The 22,028-nt window shown below is 40.8% G+C and overlaps 1 protein-coding gene across 1 annotated transcript in view; it reads left to right on the plus strand.

Annotated features, from left to right (window-relative positions):
- fam20ca (FAM20C golgi associated secretory pathway kinase a) overlaps positions 1-22,028 on the plus strand; it is a 36,944-nt gene that overhangs the window by 2,718 nt on the left and 12,198 nt on the right. The window contains 1 exon segment of the mRNA XM_035655075.1: positions 3,479-3,557. Coding sequence (XP_035510968.1) covers positions 3,479-3,557 — 79 coding nt within the window.

The following is a 22,028-nucleotide window of genomic DNA, read 5'->3' on the forward strand; positions in this document are numbered from 1 at the left end:
CACACACACACACACATCTGGCACTTTATCTGCATTTCTGCTTATGTGTGCGAGTTTTGAATCTCTGTTCAGCTGCCTATTCTCTTTGGAGCTTGAAATAGATTCTAACAATCTATCTTTATAAATAATGTCAGTGTGTGAGAGGGCATATGTGTGTGTAGGCCAGCATGTTGGTTAAAATGTGTGTGTGCTTTTTTACGGCTGCTAAGTGACTTAATCATTAATAAACCCCCTATGAAGTATTTGCATAATTTCCAGTCGTAAACTTTAAATGAGGACATGCACAGTGTTTCTAAATTGAAAGTAAAGATGGATGACAGATGGGTGGAAAAGAAAGATCACACATAGCTAAAAAAAAAACTAAATGTCTAAAAATTGCTTCAATTCCTAAATATCTGTCACTGTCTGTCATATGAAGACACGTTGCTTTTAATCTGGATGACGGATAAGTGCAAACTGTGCAAAAGAAAGAGAACTTGAACATCAAGTCATCACACTGCAGTTGATGCTTTGAGAAATTCTGTTCTGAGAAAAAGTGAAAACATATGTCAAGGTGCCAAAGTGCCATTGAAAATAGGTCGTTTCTGCAAATTTTTGGACTACTGTCTGTTCTTTGTATAAGACAGGTTGTGCTGTAAGACGGACTTGTATTTTCCTCCTATTTTTACTATAAATGTACTTTATTGTTGTTATTGCAACATCTTATCTTGGCCAGACCTCCCTCCTGTTTACTCAGTGTGACAATACGTGAGACAAATAACTGTGATAAATAATCATGACCACAATATGAAGCTTAGAAATTGGACTGTGAATATCAAAAAATCCTCCACTGCTGTTATCTCCGTCTCTTTGTGTCATTGTACTTCTTATTGACGCTGCCTTCACTGTCTCATTGTTATCAGGCCCTCCGTCTCTCAGTTCACAATCATTCATGCTACACATCTCTCACTACACTTTAATAGTTTGTGTGTGTTTCTGTCCCCTGTGGTTATAATATATAAACCATCAATCTGTGCCCAGACACATCTATAAAAACAGTCTGTTTGCTGAAAGGAAAACCCAGCGCAGCATGCATTACAGCTTTTGTGCCCCATAATTGGTGCACACACTTACCACTTATCTGTCTCACTAAAATTGCAAAACAGCATTAGAAAGTTTCCCCGTTCAGCATTTTCCGAGCAGTAGTGCTTCCCTCTCTCTTTCTCTCCTCTGTGTCTGTCTCACTCTGGCCTTTTGTTCAGTCTTCAGCCGGACTCATAAATCATACGCGCAGTAGTGTACAGTGGCACAGGTGAGAGCAGGGTGGATTTATCATCACGGCACTGAGATGGGAGGGAGTCTGATGGTGGTGGGTGAAGCCTGGAGCTTACTGAAAGACCGGAGAACATGGAGGTTTAGAAACGACATCAGGAACATCAATTTATTTGTGGATGCTTGGAGAAAAGAGAGCAGGAGAAAGATGGTTAGATCAACAGAGACACACACATTCGCACACGGATACTGAGACAGATGGCCTTTAGGAGAATCAAAAGAATGTCTTGTTGAAGTTCAAGTCATGTTTGATTACATGTCAGCGCAGATACAATCCAGAGATACAATCAGCTGAGCTTTGCTGGGGTTTTTCACAAGGGATTACCTTTTGTAGTTTTCAATTAGAAACTAAATTTTTATAAATGTCCAGCACCGAGCAGAGAATTGAGGTCAGTCCCTCAAGGATTGTGGCTTATGGGGTCTAGGTCACAGCATTAAAACATAGTTCAGTCATTTGCAATCTCTCAAAGGTTTTAGGATTGCTGTATAGTTGTACCAAGTTCAAAGATTACACTATCCACTTGACCTGGCTGCACTAAATCTGGCACATGTGTAGGCCTAATACTCTCAGTGTATTCTTTGGCTTTGATTTCACTCAGTATCCATTCTGAAAGAAAAGGCATTGACCTGAGGTTATGTAGGTTGTACTTTGTGCAACAGTGGATGTAAATTACAAAAGCTTTTGAAAATGAGTCACAGTAAATGGGGAGGCTTGCCAGCGATGAGTAAGACAAAGTGAGACAGACAGAGCATAAGAGAGAGAATAAAAGGATGACATATACAAACAATAAAGAGGAAAAAACAGAAAGAGCTCTGAGAGACACAGCAAGAGAATCAATAAACACAAAAGACACTTCTGAGCAGGGGGTAGAGTGTAGCCAGCTACTCAGCCAGCAAGCCAGTCAGTAAGTGGGTCCACTACAGGGGGCTTATGTTGATATTGGGGTTAGACAGAAGCGCAGTGTTGTGTAATATGCTCAAGTTAATGCGCTGTAATAAATGGGCAAATCCCCCGAAAGCCTGTCCATTATGACAGAAACACAAGGCATTTTGACAGGCCTGGCGGTCTCTTTGTTTGAGTTGGAGGCTGGCAGGAAGCTCACAGCGAGTCTCCATCAGCCCCTGGGAGACACTGTGGACAGGACAGGACAGTCAGAGACATGTGCCCTGGCTCCTCTCCCAAGGGGGCAGGAGGTCAATTTGGTGGGAGTGAGAGGAGAAGTGGTGTTTTGGAGAATCTAATGTGCACAAGCAGTCGCTGACCATGTGTACAATCTATAGAGGCTTACACTAGCGCTGGATGCTATGACCAAAAATGTGTATCATTTTGGCAAAGTGTATGCAAACAATGTAAACAATTTTTATTGTGAAAACTGCAATGTGGTAAAATGGAACTAAACTAAAGTTTAATATAACTTTAACATAACTTTTCTTAACAAAATAAAAAAATTTAAGTAGCCGATAAACACAATAAACTGACATGAAATACTCAACTTTCAAGTATTCAAAGAGGTATTTCTCTAATGTTTATTGCACAAGAAACAAATAAGTTACAATGGTTGTTTCAGCTATGCAACAGTATGGCGGTATATGAAAAATTCATATTATACCGGAAACGGACCCATCACTAGCTTACAGAGGAACATCAGGTCTGTTGTGTAACATGTGAACATATACACACTTGGATGAACACATACAGTTGAGGTCAATTCATTCATTCAGTGATTGCGCTATAAAAATATGCTGTTGAATTTATAATTATATTATTACCATATGTTATAAAAATCTTTTTTTGGCTTTAGAAAATCAACCTGTATTGTTCTGAAGACACGTGTCACTCTGTTCCACTCGGACAAATTGTCCATCCCCATGTTCATCCCTCCATCATACCCAGAACTAGTTTTCAGCAGATGCTTTTTATGCCACTTCTTGCTCTCAGTCACACCCAGCTTCTAACTGCTGCAATTGCACTTTGATTGTACAGTGTCTGGCAAATTGGTCAGCAGATGTAACAGCACTATTATGCATTCATGCAAAATTGCGTTCTCCAAATTGGCAAATAACAAAACAGCTGTGCTTATGTGCAAGTGTATTTTTGTGTGTTTATGTTTATAAGTGTGTTTATGCTTCAAATACTGATCTAACATCTTGATTGTTTTCCTCCCAGCCATGAAATCAGGAGGCACCCAGCTGAAGTTGATCATGACTTTTCAGAACTATGGACAAGCGCTGTTCAAGCCCATGAAGTAAGTAGCAATGCAACAGACTGTGTGATAGCACAGAAACCCTACACCACATCATTTTAATTGTTAGAGTACCCTTGTTAAAACTTCTAACAGCCATTTCTTCACTTTAAACATACTGCTCAGATTTCAGGAAATCTGCATTCCCCCCCTTAAAATAACTAACATCAAAAATCTGTTTGATAGACTTGGTTTGACGCGCCCACTTGTAATGCATATGTTTCAAGAGGTCTACAGGAAATCTAATCTGAATAAGAGCCAAACACTGCCACTGCATCTTTCAGTGTATTCAGATACACAGCTCTCCCCTCTGTGTGATCTTTTTCTGTCTGCTTTTTAATTAACATCAACGGGCTTATGTGTTAATTAAAATGAGCATTGAGCCATAGTGAAGGCGTCTTTGGGGAGGAATATATGCTGGCAAAGGCGCGTTGCACATTAAAAAGAAATGCCCTCCCTCTCTGCTGTCTGAGTTTTGCCCGATGAATTCCCATGCCAACACGGATAAACACTGTCCAGGCCAACTGGGCTGCGATCAGAAGTAATTGCTCAGGAGCCCGGTTTGATTGCTATGAAATGCAGAATGGTTTTCTACATGAAAGCCCCAATGGGGAATATTAGGTTCTGGGAGAGATGGTGACAGAGGGAAGGAGGTAGATATTTTGTGTGTGTTTGCTTGTGGAACTGGTGAGTGATGCTCCTGAAAGCTCAAAGTGTCACATCTTGACAACCTTCACAGGTATAGTTTGTGATGATTCTTTATTTTAGGTGAACGAACCCCATTACCATAGCAGCCAAAGTCACATTAGTGGGAAGATAAGGAGTTCAGGCCTGTGAGTGCAACATCAGCTTCAAAATGAATGTTGAAATGTTGCAACTGAATATCTTTTCACTGATTTATGGAGAGGCTGCAAAGTTTATTCAGAGTTTATTCACCTAGTATTTGGTGTTCATAGCCCTTAGTCAGCTCCTCTTTACCTGAATGCAGTGCAGCTTTATCCCTTGATATACACAAAAATGGCCAAAACAGTTCAGAGTTGCACATGTTTGAATGAGTCATTTTTCTGTGTCCTAACTTGGCATTTAATTTCAAGGTCAATCAGCGGCTGAATTTTACAACATGAGGCATAGCTTACTAAGTTAGCCTCAGAGAATGTGGTGCAAACAATGGCAATCTGAGCATCTATTGTCGCTTTCATACACGCAAACCTTTCAAGTCAACAACAGCACCCAGCAGGCATCAATGGCATAGTCATATCTGACAAGAACTGAGATTACCCTGTGTTGTTTGTGTGTCTGTGTGAGTATTTCTGAGTAGCTATTAGACTGGACTGGGCATTCAGGGGCTGCTTCTAGGCAACTCGGACAATATGTGCGCATGCACTAGTAGTATGTATGAGTGCAATCGTGATGGCCGTTGTGAGTTATGGCCAGGCCATGGGTTGTTGCTCATGTGGTATTAACGGTATCAGGGGAAAGTCATGTATCATCAGCAGTCATGCAGTGTCTTTTGTCTTTGTCAGCTATTGTAAAGGGCTATACAAATAAACTTGATTTGATTTGATTTGATTTTTATACGGACATAGGTTTCAGTCAGGTTTGTCAAGCAGAACACAGATAATGAGTCCTTTAGGATTGAAGGTCATGGCTGCATGACAGAATATATTATATCATTGCAACTCATATCAAAACGGCCTGGCCACATTTTTCAATATACCCTTAGCCGATTGAAAGATTGAAGAGAGTATAGAAGGTAAATGATACATTTATACGTGCTATGAGTTTAATTTTAAAATGTAAATTATGTTAGAAACTTCGAATGGATTGGATATATACCATTCAGTCCAGTAAACTTTAAAATGTAAAAGAAAAGTGCAGATTTCTTACAGTAGATCTAAGTAAAGCCGTCTTCTTTCTCAGTTGCTGTCAGAAACTGTTTTGACAGTAATTGCATGTCAGTTTCTGAATTATATGCTACGTATTCCTGCAGCTCTTTATTTAGCCTGTCATATTTTATTCAAAGTCCTTGCTTTGACTGTCACAGTCATCTCTCTCCAGTGTTTACAGATATTATACAAAAGTCCTCAGAGCCGAAATACAAAAATATCAGAGTTTTCTGAGGGAAACAATGTCGAAAAATAGCCTTTGTTCTACTTTTGTTAAAGCCCATCGTGAGGTTTTGTTCTTTTTATCATGGCATTGATGTGTCCCACTTTTATTTTGGGAACAGTGGTGCATTCTGGGTACAGTAGTTCAGAGTAATGCTGTGTTGCATTGTTTTTCTTCACCTGTCCCATTGTGCAGCATCAAGTGGTGCTTCAAAGAGGCTTTGATGTTTCAGGCCTCCTTTGAGCCGAATGCAAATCTGTACACTGGCATGGGCCAGGAGACTGCACAAGCTGACAGCCTGCCAGACACCTCCACAAGATGTTTTCTCTGTGCAGCTCTGGGAAAAAAGTTTGGAGCTTCGTTTTATCTGTCAGACTAACTCTGTGATTGTGTTTGGTGATTTAAACTGGGTGCCCGCAATGGGGTAGAAGATGCTCGTTTAGTTTTTATAAACTGCAATTTGGGTAAATGTTTTAGGTCACAACGGCTTGTTTTCCCTCCACAAAAAACGATCTCTGATTTTGTGCTAGTCAAATGTTCATGATGCATTCCCTCCCAAGAATTATAATCTGCCTGTCAAGCACGTACAGATATAGTTCCTCACTCTACGGATGTGGTAAATCATTTTCAAGAGGTAAATTCATAAAAAACTACAAGTATCACACACAATTCATAATGCTTTGATGACAAGGATAAAATCTGAATGAATTTCATTGTGTCACCAAGATAAAATCTCTCCTTTAGCCAACAGATATTTATACAAAATAGATTTAATTTGAACTAAAGATGTGGATATCAGATGGCCGTGAGTAAAAGGGTCAAAGGCTGTAGACGAAGAAAGGGAAATGAAATGGTATGTGAAAAGAAAGAGGGCTGGTATTGGAACACAGATGAAAAGCAACGATAGACCAGAGGGTAGGCGGGTGGTTATCACTGCCAACCTGTCAAGGAACTGGGTCTTCCAGCTGGGGCCGGGTTAGAGGCCGAGTGGAGCCCCTTCCATGCCAGTCCTCTGTGTCTGTCTGACTTAAGTCCCTGGTGCCCGTCCTACAGTACCCATCCCCTGCCAAGATCCTGGTTGTTGTGTGTATACAGAATGTTCATGTCATGCTAATTGGATTTGTCAGATGGAGGGTTGAGGGATTGAGAAAGGAGGTGTAAGCCTCAGATATGCAAAGAAAGAATTAATTTCTCCATCGCACGCTGTTTGACAAGCCTGTTCCACCCCCCCACCCCCCTCGCTTTGATTTTGTTGATAGTCTCAAAGCTCAAATTGCATTGCAAGAATAGCAGAAATGACTTTGATCGTCCCTGTTTGTTGTGTACATGCCCCAGTTGTGCCGAGAGCTGTTATATGAACGCACAGGGTTCATTACATGTAAAGACATGTGCTAAAACATATATATAGGGCACACATGCCCATCCTTAAGCACTGTGGGGAATCAGGATGCATCCTTATCTACATGAACCTGATCACTTTTGACAAGCTGAGGCTCTTAGCGCTCGTGAAGCCAGTAGGGTTGGCCGCAGAGCCTCTTAGCTGCAACACCCAAGAGGCTGCTTTATCATCTACAGGCTGTTTCATAACCACAAGTCTACTGTAGGCCCTCATCATATCTATAACCCAGTTGTGTTATGTCTGACATTCCTCTGTGGATCCTCTCTCTGCAAATGGGGGATCATATCAGTTCTGAAGCCAACTAATATCCTCTGGAGATTGCTTCTCCCTAGTCTGGTTATTGATTTGATCATGAAAGATTGATGATTTTATTATTGATTTACATGCATTCATGTAAAGTGCAGCAGGAGGAAACTGCACAAGCTGTTAAAAGTCTTTGATGGCTTGTGGTAAGTTTATGGAGAGTTCACCTCCTGACTACAAATATTTCCTCTATACAATATGCCATTTGATCTTCTTCCGCCATAGAGATTTTAGATCTGTACGCCGAGATCACAATCCTCTAAACTCGTGAACAAGCATCTGTGGACCAAATGACAATAATAACTGCTTTGCAGATTGAGTTGTCCCTGCCGTTTAGTTGCAGTCATGAATAAAAATCCAACAAAAGGATAATGGTTTCACATTATGGAAAAAAGCCAAATCACGTGGACCTTCAGAAGATCGGTCCTGTTCCAAACAAGTCCCATTGTCAAGAACCTGCACATCTCATTTCATGGATAAATACGACATGATTATGTTCACATATGCATATACATATGCATGTAAATGTATGTATATACGGCGTGTGCTGCATGAACACACAAAATCCCTCCTGAATTCATTCTTGTGGCTTAACTGACATCTTTTTCATCATCTTAAAATATTGTTGACATTTTTGTTTTATTTTTCTTCTTCTTTGGTAGTCACTTGTATAACAGTGTTTCCCTGAAGAGCTCCCTCGAGGGCCATAAGAATGCCGCCGACTCTCATAAGTTGAACACACTTTTGAGAGGTGCCGTCTGAGCTCATCTTTGGGTGTGTGCACAGATGAAGCATGTTACTATAGACAGCTGTTCGCACAGCTGCTGCACACACACAGACACTCATATACATAAGCACACAAGCTGCAGAGAAAAGGACACTGTGGGGGTTACAGAGTTTGTGCACCCTCCATCACCCGGGGCTGGTACTGGAGAATCTGCGAGCAGCAAGCCAAGCCGCAGCTGTAGCCGCTCAGTCAGAGCTGTGGGTATATTACACCCGAGGTGATGACTGCAAGCCCACACTCAACTCACACTCACAATAGAAAACTAGCTCATTCACTCCCGACCACTCACCATTTAACACTTCCCTAATGACTTAGACAGCGACAAGTCAAAAAGCCTTGAAGCACTTAAAGAGACTTTAAATGTGATGGAACGTCAAATCTTTTCACACTAACATCCTCCTCCTATAGTGGATGGTGACGTTTTCTAACCTTGATCTTGCATATTATAAAAAAAGCTTCAGCTGAGTTGTCACATCTATCTTTTCACAAGCTGATAGCTTACGTAAACTTTGGGTGCACGACTTTGTGACTTCATTAGCCTTTCTGGTTGAACGGTGCTTGGCAGTGAGGGACTCCTCAGGTTTTCAGCAGCCCCCGCTGTGCTGTGCTGGCATCAGAGTGGCCTCACAGTCGTCCCATTGAGTCCACTCGTGTCACACAAGCACACAAGACCAATCAGCTGGCAGAGGGCAGAGCAGCTCAGGACGCCAGGCAATTTGTCTGACCTGGCTGTTGAAATCAATGACAATCTGGAAAGAGCAGGTGTGGTGTGTTCACAAGTGGGCATTTGAAGTGAACCGTGTATGTATGTTCTTTCAAATGTCTGTTCATCGGTATGTTTTGATTCTCTTTGTGCGTCCTCACTTCAGTATTTATATCTCACTATTTATAATAGTGCATGTGAACATGAACGAGGTCTGTGGTAGACTGCTGTTTGACAGGTTTTTCATATTTGCAGATGTATGTGTGCAGGGAGAAAAAGAACAAAGCAGTAAAAGCAAGATAATGTAGATGTATGAGGCAGTTAGAAAGGAAACCTGTCTGCACTGTTTGATAGACAGGAAAACAGTTAACTGTTGCCTAAGTGTTTTTTAACGTTTCCCAACAGACAGTTAGGGTGTGTTGACATTATTGGGGTTAGTCATTACTTTTTCTTGGTAATATGAAAGTAGTTATTTTTTTCAAAACCTTACATTACTGGAATGTTAGTGTAATTTTAAAAGGAAATAAAAGTATTGGATCTCATTATTTTGATTATCAGCATAGGCTTTGGGCTAGGACTAGCTTTTGAATTTGCATATTTGCAGTACTTAATGAAGAAAGGGATGAGAGCAGCTGTTAACTTTAACTTCTGCATCTGGGAATCTAAATCACTTCCCAACCTGCTGTTTTATTTTGTATCGGACATGACTAATTAAGGCTAAATATTTGATGTTGTTAGTTAATGGAATAACAGCCCAATATACCTAGGCATCCAAATTTGATTATTCATCCATGTAAGTCCAGTGCAGGGAGTAGTGTGCCCTTTATGTGGTTGTTTTATTAACCATAACCACAATCTTTCCCTATCCCTAACCATAGTTGCCATGCACAGATTGAGATTCTTGTCTGGCAATAGAGTCAGGGTTAGGAGCGATACTTATATGATTTGAATTAAAGCTAATTTAGCCTTAAGAAACTGCTGTTTTCATTAATCAACAATGTATTTATAAATTTACAACAAAGGTTTGCAGTTCCTTCATGCACACATAGAAAAAGATAATTAAATTAATAGTTTATATATTGATTTCATTTCATGTATATACATCTATACATACACATATACACCCAGGAAATAATTCTGCAGTGCATTTTTTCAATTTGTGTCTGGGGGAATGTAAACAGCAACAACCAGATAGTGATGATAATATGGTTTCATCTTCACATAAAAAGAAATCGTGTCCATCCACTTTGACTGTGTTTGAGCACCAAGCATCATCGATGTAAACGCAGGGTCCGCCTTCTCTCATCCTGCACTCTGTCAGCTCGTAACATCGTCTGCCCATTGAGTGCTTGATCCAGGATGTTGATGGAGTAGGTCTCTGTAAAGATGTGGGCACAACAGTCTCTGATTTCCTGTTGTCTGACCAGCCTGTCCCATTTCTCTTCCTCTCCTCTTGGGGTGATTCCAGGGCTGGTCCGGCTGATCTAACTGGGTTTCTGGCCTTTTTCGATAACTGTAGGCTATTTCTGTCATAGGTAATACGTGTTTCAGCAATAAAGCTGAAACAGATTGAAACAAAAACAGAGAAGTTTGAACAAAGTTTTCAGCAATAAAGCAGAAATATACTCTACATCCAAGCAATTTAATTGCCTTAAGTACCCAGAAATAACTTTTTTTTTTGTAAAGCCAAGGAAACATGTGAAGCGATGATAATGTCTGCTGTCACACATTATCTGCTGCATTTTTTTCCCCTGTCTCTCCTCTGCATTTTATTGTCTCTATCTTTCACACACACACACACACACACACACACACACACACAGTGTCAGGCATTCACAACATCTGTTTCTCATGCAGCTTTGTACTTGTAGCCAGGAGAGCGCCAGGCCCAGCGGCTCTTCTTCAGGCTCTGGGCAATACTGACTCCCTCCGCAGGTCTTTAAGATTAATTTGGTTTTTAAGCTGCTCTAATGTGGCTGAGGATTGCTCATCTTACACAGCCACCCCCCCCCACCACCGCCCTCCAAGCTCCTCTTTCATCCTCTCCTGACCTCTCTCCTCCTCCTTCTTTATTCAGTCTCAAAGAGCTTTGTGTTGTCCGGCTTCAGGCTGATACTGTTGTAATGTCAGTAGTCTCTTCTACCATGTATATACAATTTCAGTTTTTTTCCTTTGCCCTCATTTAGACTCTTATTTATATTTTTCCTATTTAAGGCATCCATGTAAACAAACCCACTTAATGAAATTCTCGATCTCTCCACTTCACACTGTGATGTTGCTTAGCAAATGATGTGGGTTGTTTGCATGTGTTTGAACTTGAAGTGTTTATAGCTGGGTAACCATGCATGTACGTGTGTGTGTGTGTGTGTGTCCAATGTAGTCAGAGCGTGGGCGCTGTGATGCGTTGACCTCTTGTAGGCTGTGAGATGAGCCGGTTAATTAGTGTGATGCTTTAACAGCCGTGTAACCAGCTGCAGTCAGTGGTTTGTCACATCTGCCGACTCATCCGCACACACACAAACACACACACAAACACTATTTGAGTTAAGGGTTAGCTTAGTGAAGAATTTTAGTGTGTGATGTTGTAATTGAAGTGTCAATCATCTATGTGCGTTCTGCTTATTAACTAATTATGTCTCGTCATTAAAGTGTGTGTTTGGGTGCAGCCACACATTTGGGTCTTTAGCAATCAGTCATTTTATTTCATTCACATGTGTCATAATTACTACTGACTCATTTCTATTCCATTCGCTGAATGCTCTCAAAAGAAGTTACATCTTTTCATGTTTCCCTCTTTCTCTCTGTCTCTCTGTCTCTCACTCTTGTGTGGCTATGTCTCAGTTCGGTGTCTATTCTTGATTCTAGAGGTCGGGACCAAACGTGCTTGTGTATCATCTCAAATAACTTTCTTTATTTATTTTTTGACACACACACTCCCAACACAGATGCTGAAACACAGAGGACCGTCTTATTTTAGACTCCCAAGCCTTAAACTCTCTCCCTCCCTCCCTCCCTCCCTCCCCACTCTCTTACACACATAAAGACATCTCTCATGAATGTTTTACTAGGTCAGCTCCTGAGGAAGTGGCGTTTTTCATCACCATCCCTCCCTTCCTTTCGCTCTCTGCCCATCCCTGCCTCTGTCTCCACCTCCCGTTCATGCTCCTTTTTGGACTTGTTTGTTTGATTCGCTGAGGCAGTACTAATCCTCAGCTTGTCCCTCTCCTTTATTCAGAGCCTCTCTGCTCTGTATTTTTAGAGTTTCTCAGTTTTCTGTCTGTCTAACAAGTGTTTATGCACTTACAGTGTCATGGCAGAGCCATGAGTACCCTAATCGTAATGTGATTACAGTCCAGCTGAGTTGCTGAAGATGATACTATGAGTGGTGTGTGTGTGTGTGTGTGTGTGTGTGTGTGTGTGTGTGTGTGTGCATGCATGCGCAAACAAGCTCAGAGACAAATCCAGTTATTTATATAGTTTAGGCTATCATTGCTAGCATTTAGGACATTTTAGTTAGCAAACAATCCACATGAGCATGAGGTTATGAGCAGTTTGACCTTATCTGGAAGAGGACATAAAAGCAAATATTGAAATAATTAGCAATTGTTGCCCGTCAGTCTTTGTTATATGAGGAATATTACATGAATAGTTTGCAGTAGCTATAAAAGTGCAGTAACTTCCTGGAGGCAACCCGCAGAGACACTAGGACGTTGCTGTTCCTGGCCATGAAATAGTCCATAGCATCTTACATTACTTTTTTGTACGGATTAAATAAACAAGATATAAAACATTAATTTGTGAGCTTTACGGGTGCTGGTAGGCAGGTTTTGTTACCTTTGAACATAGTTATTCTAGCTGTTTCCACCTGTTCCCAATCTTTATACTAAGCTAAGTTAACCAATCTTCCCATCTAACTCTTGCCAAGAAAGCCAGTGAGCATATTCCCCAAATGTCAAAAAGATAAGGGAAAATGGGAAAAAGTAAGGGCTTTCTTTTTAACTGTTGTGATTGTCTGAACACTCATGTTCCTTGTCCAGTTGATATAATACGTATACAAACCACCAGATGTATAAAATCTAAGTATTTGTTTTTGTAACCAGGACATGGTATCTGTATTTTTACTGTATTTACCACGGTCCCTGTAACATCCAACACCATGGCCCTCAGTTTATGTTTACAGCACTGCTATATAGAGGTTGGGGGTTTAAAAAAATGTTTTTAGTGTTTTTTGGAGAAACTACATAGGTGCAAGTATGTATATTTTGAAAATTAAGTAGATTCTTATGTCACTTTGTAATGAAAACATGATGCATCACTAGCTTGCATGAAATGTACATGCCTTGAGCTATGTGGTTGTTTGAAGCTGTCAAAACAGGATTCCTGCAATCAATCATGGATAGACATACAGTGAGAAGATGGATATTTCATGACTAGATAAAAAATTAAAACCAATCAAAAATCGATTTTCTGCATTTGTGTCCATGTCCATGCCTGTGCATGTGTGGCTGTGGACCAGAGTGTGTGTGCTTCTCTATGTTACACCACATCCAAGTGAATCCCATTTTTGAAATTGTGCATGCTTGTTGTGGCTCCGGACCCTGTTTTTGTCACTGCTTTGCGTGGTTATGTTGCTCAGCCATCCTAACATGTCATTATAGTCTAAAATACCGTATGGGGGAATTCCTAAGCTTCCCACTAGGAATGTCGCTGCCGCATTTGTCTGGAATGCTGAAAATTCATTTCCCTCCAGGAGCTGAGTTCTAGACAAATGAGCATTTTTATGAGGAGAAGAAAGCAGGCCAGACCTTGACTGGTGGTTGGGATATTTTGTGTACTTTCAGCAGAAGCATCTGCTAAATTATACGAAATAACCCAGGTTGGTTACCTTAAATAAGCACTCACGATGCATTTAATTGAGGGGAATTTTCAAAGGCTAATAGTCATCTAAGTGCTTTGGTGAATACACGATCTGTGATTAAGACATTGCATTTTCGCAATTTATCTTGACAAGTTAGACAACAAGTTGCTGTGCAACATAAAATCTTGCTAATGGCCCTGATGTTTTCAATTGCTTGTCTTTCTCAGAAACTATAATGAGGATAATTGTTTGGGCTTGGACAAAAAGGGGATGATTCTTCTTTTTTTTTCATTACAGCAGTCTCAAAATGACAGAGCACACATGCTTCATTGCTACTTTGTCACTAAATCAACTGTTGCCCCCCTTAACAATGGGACCACACGCACTGCACCACCCCTTACAACTGAGCTCAGTCATTAAATAACAACCTTTCCCAGGTAGATCTATCACAGTCCACCTGAATGTCTCTCCAAGCCGAATGAATGAAACAACAGTTCTTCAACTGACGGAAACAGGGAGAACATTGTGGCCATGTAACTTGGGCCTTTGTGATAGCATGCACAGAGGTTAATACATCCATTGTGGGCCAGGCCCATGCTTGTCTAGGCCTGTCCCATGCAAGGTGGCAATTAGGCTGTATGACTCCCTTATCCCCCTGACAGAGGCCAGTGGAAGGGGAGGAGAATGCAATCATTGTCCAACAATTAAACCAGAGGAGGGTTCTCCCTGGCTTTGCCCATTGTCAGGGCAGGATGTGGGAGGGGCTGCAGTGCCCAGGTCTGGTATCACTGGGCCAGGGAGGCAGGAACCTGATCCAGGGGCTTGCCTGGGTCACCCCTCCCACCTCCTTTTTGCAGCTATGGGCAGCAGTGATGCAGACAGAAGAGCCTCTGTGCTGGAGGTGCAGGGAGACTCTCAGTCAGTGTTGCTGCTGCTGGGAAGATTCTTCACAAAAGGAGTGCAAGTGGAGTCTGAAAGATATGAAAAAGCACAGATTGTTGTGTATGTGTGTGTGTGTGTGTGTATTACCTCATCTTGACCCTATTTTAACCATGTTAGATGTAACTAAGGCCAAAATAGACTTTCAGTTTCAGTCACCAGATGTACGATATTTATTTTTACTGAGAAAAGAATAGCAGTCTCAGCAGTTTAACTAGTAGACTATCTCCCCATGTTCTACATCCCTTTAGGGTCGTGAAACAGCAGCATTAGTATATGGCCTGTATCCACAGACAGGAGCAGACAGATCATTTCAGCAGCTGTCTTCACAGTGAGTTGGTCAAGATGTGGGCAGGTGGCGAATCTAGTAACTCGAGTATGAAATGGAATTGAATTGTGCTTTGCGGACAGCTAGCTTCATCTATGTGTGTGATGGGTTTATACAACAGATACAAAGAAAAACACATTAAAAAACACTAATTAATTAATCTTACTCCCCATCCACCTTTACTTTGGTATGTTCTGCTTTTCATACAGTGAACTTACTGACTATACATTTTTACCAAATCAAAGTTCTGAGAAAATCTTTCTTGCCTTTTTACATTTGAGCCATTTTCTTCCTTCTCACTGAGAGCATCAATTAATACGCTAGAAAATGTGCTGCAATATATCTTTAGAGCAATGTCTTAGATAGATATTGAAAATACGGACATTTTTTATGAATGTATTCTTGGTTCGAGTCTGAAGACATCCCAAGTCTCTTCCTTATTCCTTTCACATTTAAATTAACTCTATTCATTCTCAAGTGTGCTGCACTCGTTCCATCCCACTTAGCTCTTACACAAGGATAAATGCAACCCTTGGAACTGTTTTTCCAGTGGTTTCGCCACTTCCTCCTTCACCGCCGTCACCCACTCATGACCACAATGACATCTCTCAGCCACCACTTAGCCCCTGATAGATGGTTTCTATTTAGGAAATGGCATCTGACCACAAACCACCAAGCACAACAAGACTGTTGACAGGTCTAAATAGAAAAGTTCAGCTGTGGGAGAAACGAAGCACAAACACCCATGCTTCGATTTGGGGGCCTCGCCTGAAAAATAGCTTTCTGGAAAGACTCTTTTGATTGCTTTCTTTGGTTGAGGTATCGAAGTTTTGAGTTTTATGTAGTTTCACTCGGTGGTGTGCAATCCATTTTGGGATGGTGAGAAAAAGCGGCGTTCAAAATAACAGACAGCCCGCTAAAATTGAGCTGTTCACTCTCAGAGCTGAATGTAGTGATGGATGAACTGCAGGAGCTTGTAACTTTTAGCATTAAAAAGAACAGGTTGTTGCGGCTACCCCAAAGCTTCTCAGGTAATTAATAAACATATTCATTAGGGAGCTAAAAGAAGACAGCCATACTTAATCAAACGCTATTCTGTCATCAGTCATGCGCTGCTGGAATATGGCATTTTAACAAGCCTCACATTGGACTAATTAGGGGAAAATGGTACCAAGTCTTTCAAGCCGTTCTGGCCTGTTATAGATGAAAGTCTTCAGAGATAGTCAAAAATAAATGACTGCCAAGTTCCTCTGTGGATCTGCCGCTTTGTGCACGCATGCGTGTTGCCATGTGTGTGTACATGTTTGCATCTGACGGTCTTTATCTGCTTTTGTGGTGTGTCTACATTCAGTTTAAGTAAACACAGATGGGAAGGGAGTGACTGGCCGGCAGCCACAGCGTCCTTCAGGAAAAGGAAGTCAGAAGGAGGGAGGGAGGAGGAGGGAAAAGAAAGAGGGGGAAAGTGATATAGATGGCTGACTGGTTTATAGTCAGTGCGCCTTAAGGTGTCAGGGTCATCCACACTGGACGCTGCCTAAGGGAAGGGCAGAGAGGGATAGGAAGATAATTTTTGTGGGAGAGAGAGATCTCTAACAGCTGCGGCAGGTGATATAAAAAATAGTCACAGTATGTATGAGGGATAGAGAGAATGTGTGTGTTTGTGTGTGTGTGTGCATTTTTCTTATCTTTGGGTCAAGATAATAGGATTGTTGTGGATGAGACACCTCAAGATATTCACCCCCAAAGATAATGGATGTCCAAAATGCTTATTCACAATCCAATTAACTTCTCTTGGCTCAGCCCATACAGACACACTCCATGTCATAGCTAAGAGTGGTGCATGCGTGTCTGTGTGTCTGTGTGTGTGTGTTGGGGCAGTCCGTTTGGAAAATTAATGCTTCCCAGGATTTAACATAATTTGCTGTAATTGGTGTTTGCTGTTCAGCAACTACTTAGCGATAATCAAATAAAATCTTAATGGTCTGTACTGGAGGCTAGTTTGGAGGATGGCCATTTATGCAGAGCTCCTCAGTAAAGACTCTCACTTTAAAACCTTATGATTTATACGGTTTTGGCAGGTGTTTTCAGCCTTCTCTCCTCTAGCACTCATTCTGGCGCAGTCATCTGCCAGTTTCCACTCGGTGAAGCTGCTTTGAATTTTATCCCAAGAGGAGAACATGATTATTTTCACCCAGGTCAGAGATTTCTTGTAGCCTTTTATGACCTCTATTTTATTTCATGACTAAAAGAAAGCATGCAACTGTCCTTCAAACATAGCATTGCTCCAGCTTTGAAGACCTTTCCAATTAAATTATATGTGTTCAAACTTAAGACATGGCAGCATCCACCCTTCAAAGTCAAATGCAGAGAACAAATAGAATTCAGACTGAGAGAAGGTACCGTGAGTGTAGCTGCTTTCTGTATCTTTTTCCCAAATCCTCTTCAGTGGAGTGGAGAGACTACTTTTTGCTAGCCCTGCAGTTTCTACAGTTTACTGACACGCTCAGGCTGGGATTTTTTCTCCCCCTCCTCTCATCAGCTCTAGCTTACATGTCATGCTGAAAACCAGGGCTTGTTACTCAGCCCCTGTGAGATGAAGACTCATGGTAATGCCCATTGATTTGTGTGCAGGTAGAAACAAAAACACACACACACACTCATGCAGGGAAGGCTCTTAAAATCTCCATTGATCCCAACAGGCTGAGAGTTATGCAGTTTGTTTTCATTATGCAAGTAATGTCGGCCTTTGCGGACTTTGTTGAACTTTTGTTGCCTCTGTTAAGACCAGGTGTGTCCAGGTGGGTTGCGGTCTTTTACTTTTTCCCACATTATTCTGTTTGAATCTGTTGAATCTGGCTGCTGGTTCTTTGAAGCATTAGTCCGCTCTCAGCTACTTCTCCTCTGGAGCTGTGAGCGATAGAGACAACTGGTAGAGGCTTTCTGAAGGAATTTCCTGCTGGAACAGATCGCAGAGGGACTGCGCTCCCCTGTTTGAGTTTATTATGCTCTTTGTGACACTTTAGGATGGTTGGGTGTAATATTTGTGGTAGTGTGGATGGAAACAATCCCCAGCATTCTTACATTCCTAGAGAATCTTTACATACCTAATTTTAGCTGTCAAAGATTTAAAGACTTTTTTGGAACAGGTGGCTGCCCTAAAAAAAAAAAACTACTGTTCAAAATACAACATGGGTATTTATGTAGAGAAATACACTGAGGAAAGCTGCTACCATTATGCAGTGCCACATTTTCAAGCTTATTGTTCTAAACATCCCCAAGCTTGTGCACTGTGACATCTAATCACTGTTGACCAAAGAATACCCTTGATGTTTGTGTATGTTTTTGCATAATTCACAGTTCATATTCTGTGCAAAGCCTGTCATAAATTGCACACCCTGTGAAGGATTGCTTCAGACTTGTGCTATTGAAAATGGTTAATCCTCTGTGGATGGAAATGTAAATATGCCGAAGTGTGGCTCTGTGTTGCAGGAAAGCTCCTGATTGTTGAGGATAAACCGATGTGCATTTTGTTGGTCGTGGGTGACGGTGTGGGAGAGAGGGAGAGAGACAAAAAGAAGGGTAACCATGAGCTTAAAGACCTGTATTATCCTTCAAGTACATAAGAATGTAATCCCACACACACACACACACACATACACACATTGCATACATGAAAACAGCTTCAATATTCCAGTATATGAACCTACAGTAAATGCACATACTGCCAAAATTACATTATAGCCCCAAATCACAAATGGCTTCAAGGGGCTTTACAATCTGTACAAAATTCAACACCCTCTGTCCTTAGTCCTTGGACAGACTCCCCCCCAAAAATCTTTTAACAGGCAAAAAATTAATATATCAAATTTTCCTCCATGTCCTTTCCCGGGCTCCATATAGCCCAAAGGAGTTTGTATTTTACACAAAGAAATAACTGTTTTTAACAAAAGTACAAGAGCCTGAGGGTCTTACTCTCACAGAAATGGTAAATGCAGTATGACAAAGATAGGGATGGAAAATGTGTTTGAATTCATTTAATTCACTAGACACCGACAAATTCTGCTGTTAAAGCTAATTTTGATTATGTTTAAAAGTACCTGTAATGTAAAAAGGAAAATGTAAAATTTCATAATTAAACTGACTAAAATAATCAGTTTTTCCTTCAACATCTGTTGTTGTGAAAAGAAAAATCCTTTTGATGTTAAGCTGTTATAATGTCACAAAAACTGTACTGAGGTCTATTTTCTGATTATTCTGAGTGAATAAAACGCAATTGAAAAGCGGGTGAGTCTATTGATATCAGAAAGCTCTCATTGGGTAGCACTTCTTACTGAAAGCCACCAGTGAATACGCTTATCGAGTAACAAGCACAGCACTTATTTTGACATGGAAAAGCGCTAATGCATTCACCAAAAATGTGGCTTTGTGAACATGAAAAAAACGCAGTGATACTAATACGATTTCCAGTTTTTTTTATACGTATTCCAAGTGCGCTCATGACTCGGGGGAGCCCGTTAAGATGATTGTAGGGAAGTGATCCCAAAAGCCCAGATATAATTCTGCAGCTTTGCATCAGGTCTTCACAGTGATTTCAGGCCTTTAAACACTGAGCTCTATGGAGCGAAGTGCTCAGGGGAGCACGGCTGAATATGACACGCCAGTCAATTAAGGCCAGCAAAAAAAAATTTAAAAATAAAATATTCACAGCCATTTCAGAAATAGCTCTAAGAGTAATGTAGAGCACTGAGATGAAGGAAGCAAGATTCAGCCTACATAACTGCAGCATGAGAAATTATTTGATACCTACACAATTGTAAATGAATAGAAATGAATTAAAATATTTTCATGGAAAAACCACATTAGACACAAATTACTATTCAAAGCAAAGCATTTTATATATCTCTAAACTGAAACAAGTGCAATTGCTTTGCTTAATTATTTAGAGACTGATGGTGAATTTGAGAATAAGAGAAATTTTCAGACCAGGTTACAGTCTAACCTTCACACAGTGAAGAAGTGTTCATTTGATATCTCAGTATGAAAGCGAGAACTGTCAGTCATCTATTGAAAATAACGTCTGCCCCAAGCAAAATTCTTGCTGAACCTTTCCAGACTAAAACAAGAGGAGAGAAACTGTGGGCAGGGATTGCGATAAAACTCATTTTCTATTTATGAAGTACTATACTGGTAATGTGCTTTTATTGTACGTGCACTAATCCTCTTTAGAGCATTAAAGGGTTTTCAATCACTGGCAGTCCAATTTTGATCAGAGCTTGTATTGTTCATCTTTTTATTCTGAAGTTGAGCTTTTTTTCTCTGATCCCCAACCTGTCAGTAGTCCTATAGTCTTTTGTGTGTTTTATTTCCAGCACCCTGTGTGTAGTCTGCCTTGTTAAACTGCACACACAGAGGGTAGTTAGAGAGCAGCGGGGTTTTGCAGACCCATAAGCCATGGCCTCATCCCATACAGACAGGGACTCCAAGCCATCTGGCCATATGAGACAGTTGGACATACACAGTCTCTCTCACACACACAGACACTCACAGACACAATTTACAGTAGTTCGGAGGGTTTCTGTCATCTATTTCAAGGGTAGCCAGAGAGCCCTGGTGGTCACAGATAGTGACCTAGCCCATAGCTATGCAGCTTCCCTCAAAGCCGCACATTCGGATTCAGGACTCAATGCCTCAGCCTGCAGGTTTTGTTATGGACAAAAGGTCAGGCAGCCAAGAAAGAGTGAGGGAAGTGGAGATAATTGGGAAAGAAGGAATATGTGAGATAAACTGTATTGGGAATAGACCCCCTGAAACTGGTTTGTTGGATGATTGACCACTATAGGGCTCTGGTCAGAGAGCCACATCTGTTTGGTCTAAGGCCAAATTGATGACTGTGCTGAGAGCGGAACTTGTACAAGTAGTACAAAAAGTACAGCATAGTGCTGCATACAGAAAAAAATGTACGGATATCTGTAAGCTGTTGCTAACATCCGGCATTAACTAAAAGCATTTAAAACCTGTAAAATGAGATCTGCATACTCTCTTGGTAAATACCAAGCAGCAACCTCATTGGCTGGCAAATAAAGCCAACATGGAAGTAACAAAAACTATAGTTCAGCCCTTGAGTGAGTCAATCTCTGTAAGCCCCCATATTTAAATGCTCAACTTTACAGCATAAAGAAATATGTTTATAGCCTGGTACAATACAATGGTTTCGGTCTCTATAGCTAAATTATATGTGGTTGATTTTTATATAATGCACCTGTTTAAATTATATTAAGGCTTAATGAATAATTAAGGATGTGGCTACTTTGAGTGACAGGTGGGTGCTGTCACAGGCAGCTGTTCTCGGGAGCCGGTAGAGTCAGGACTTCCAAGATGGCGACGGCCAGAGCCAGCCACACTGAGCTTCACAATGACTCTTCAGAAACCTAAGTGTGACATCACGGAGACTACATCATTATTTATTTATACAGCCTATGGTGAACACTAAACCTCTACTGTTGCAGTAACCACTATTACAACACACGGCAACCATGTTAACTGTGGTCAATTAGCTGACTAGCAAAGCTAGTTTTCTTACAGGCCAATTACTGAAACAAGTCTTTACCAACATTATAGTGGTACAATGAACACAATTAATAACATTAACAATTCAGTTATGACATACAAAAAGAGAATTGAGTTATTGTGATACATGAACCACAATCTACTAGTAATTTTACAACGTACATCGTTTGTGACTTTAGCATCGGTTTATAAAGTGGCTTTTTAACATACTGTATGAGCAAAAATTCCCTTTTGAATGTGTCTTTTATTAAGATTAAGCCACATTAAAGTAAAGGGCACCAAATGTCTCCTTTTATCTCATAGTAAACCTTATTATTAGCACACACAAAAAAAGCATTGGGATGTTTTTTTGGTGACCTCAACTTACAGAAATATACAAACATCTGTAAAACATTTAAATACACAGAGAGGGATTAACAAGGCCGGGCCAGGAGCTTTATAATCCTGACAAGTTTTGAAACCAGGAGAGAGATTTACTGAT

This window comes from Morone saxatilis, unplaced genomic scaffold (genome assembly GCF_004916995.1).
Source record: "Morone saxatilis isolate NCDOM2014 unplaced genomic scaffold, NCSU_SB_2.0 Contig14, whole genome shotgun sequence".
Taxonomy (NCBI): Eukaryota; Metazoa; Chordata; class Actinopteri; family Moronidae; genus Morone; species Morone saxatilis.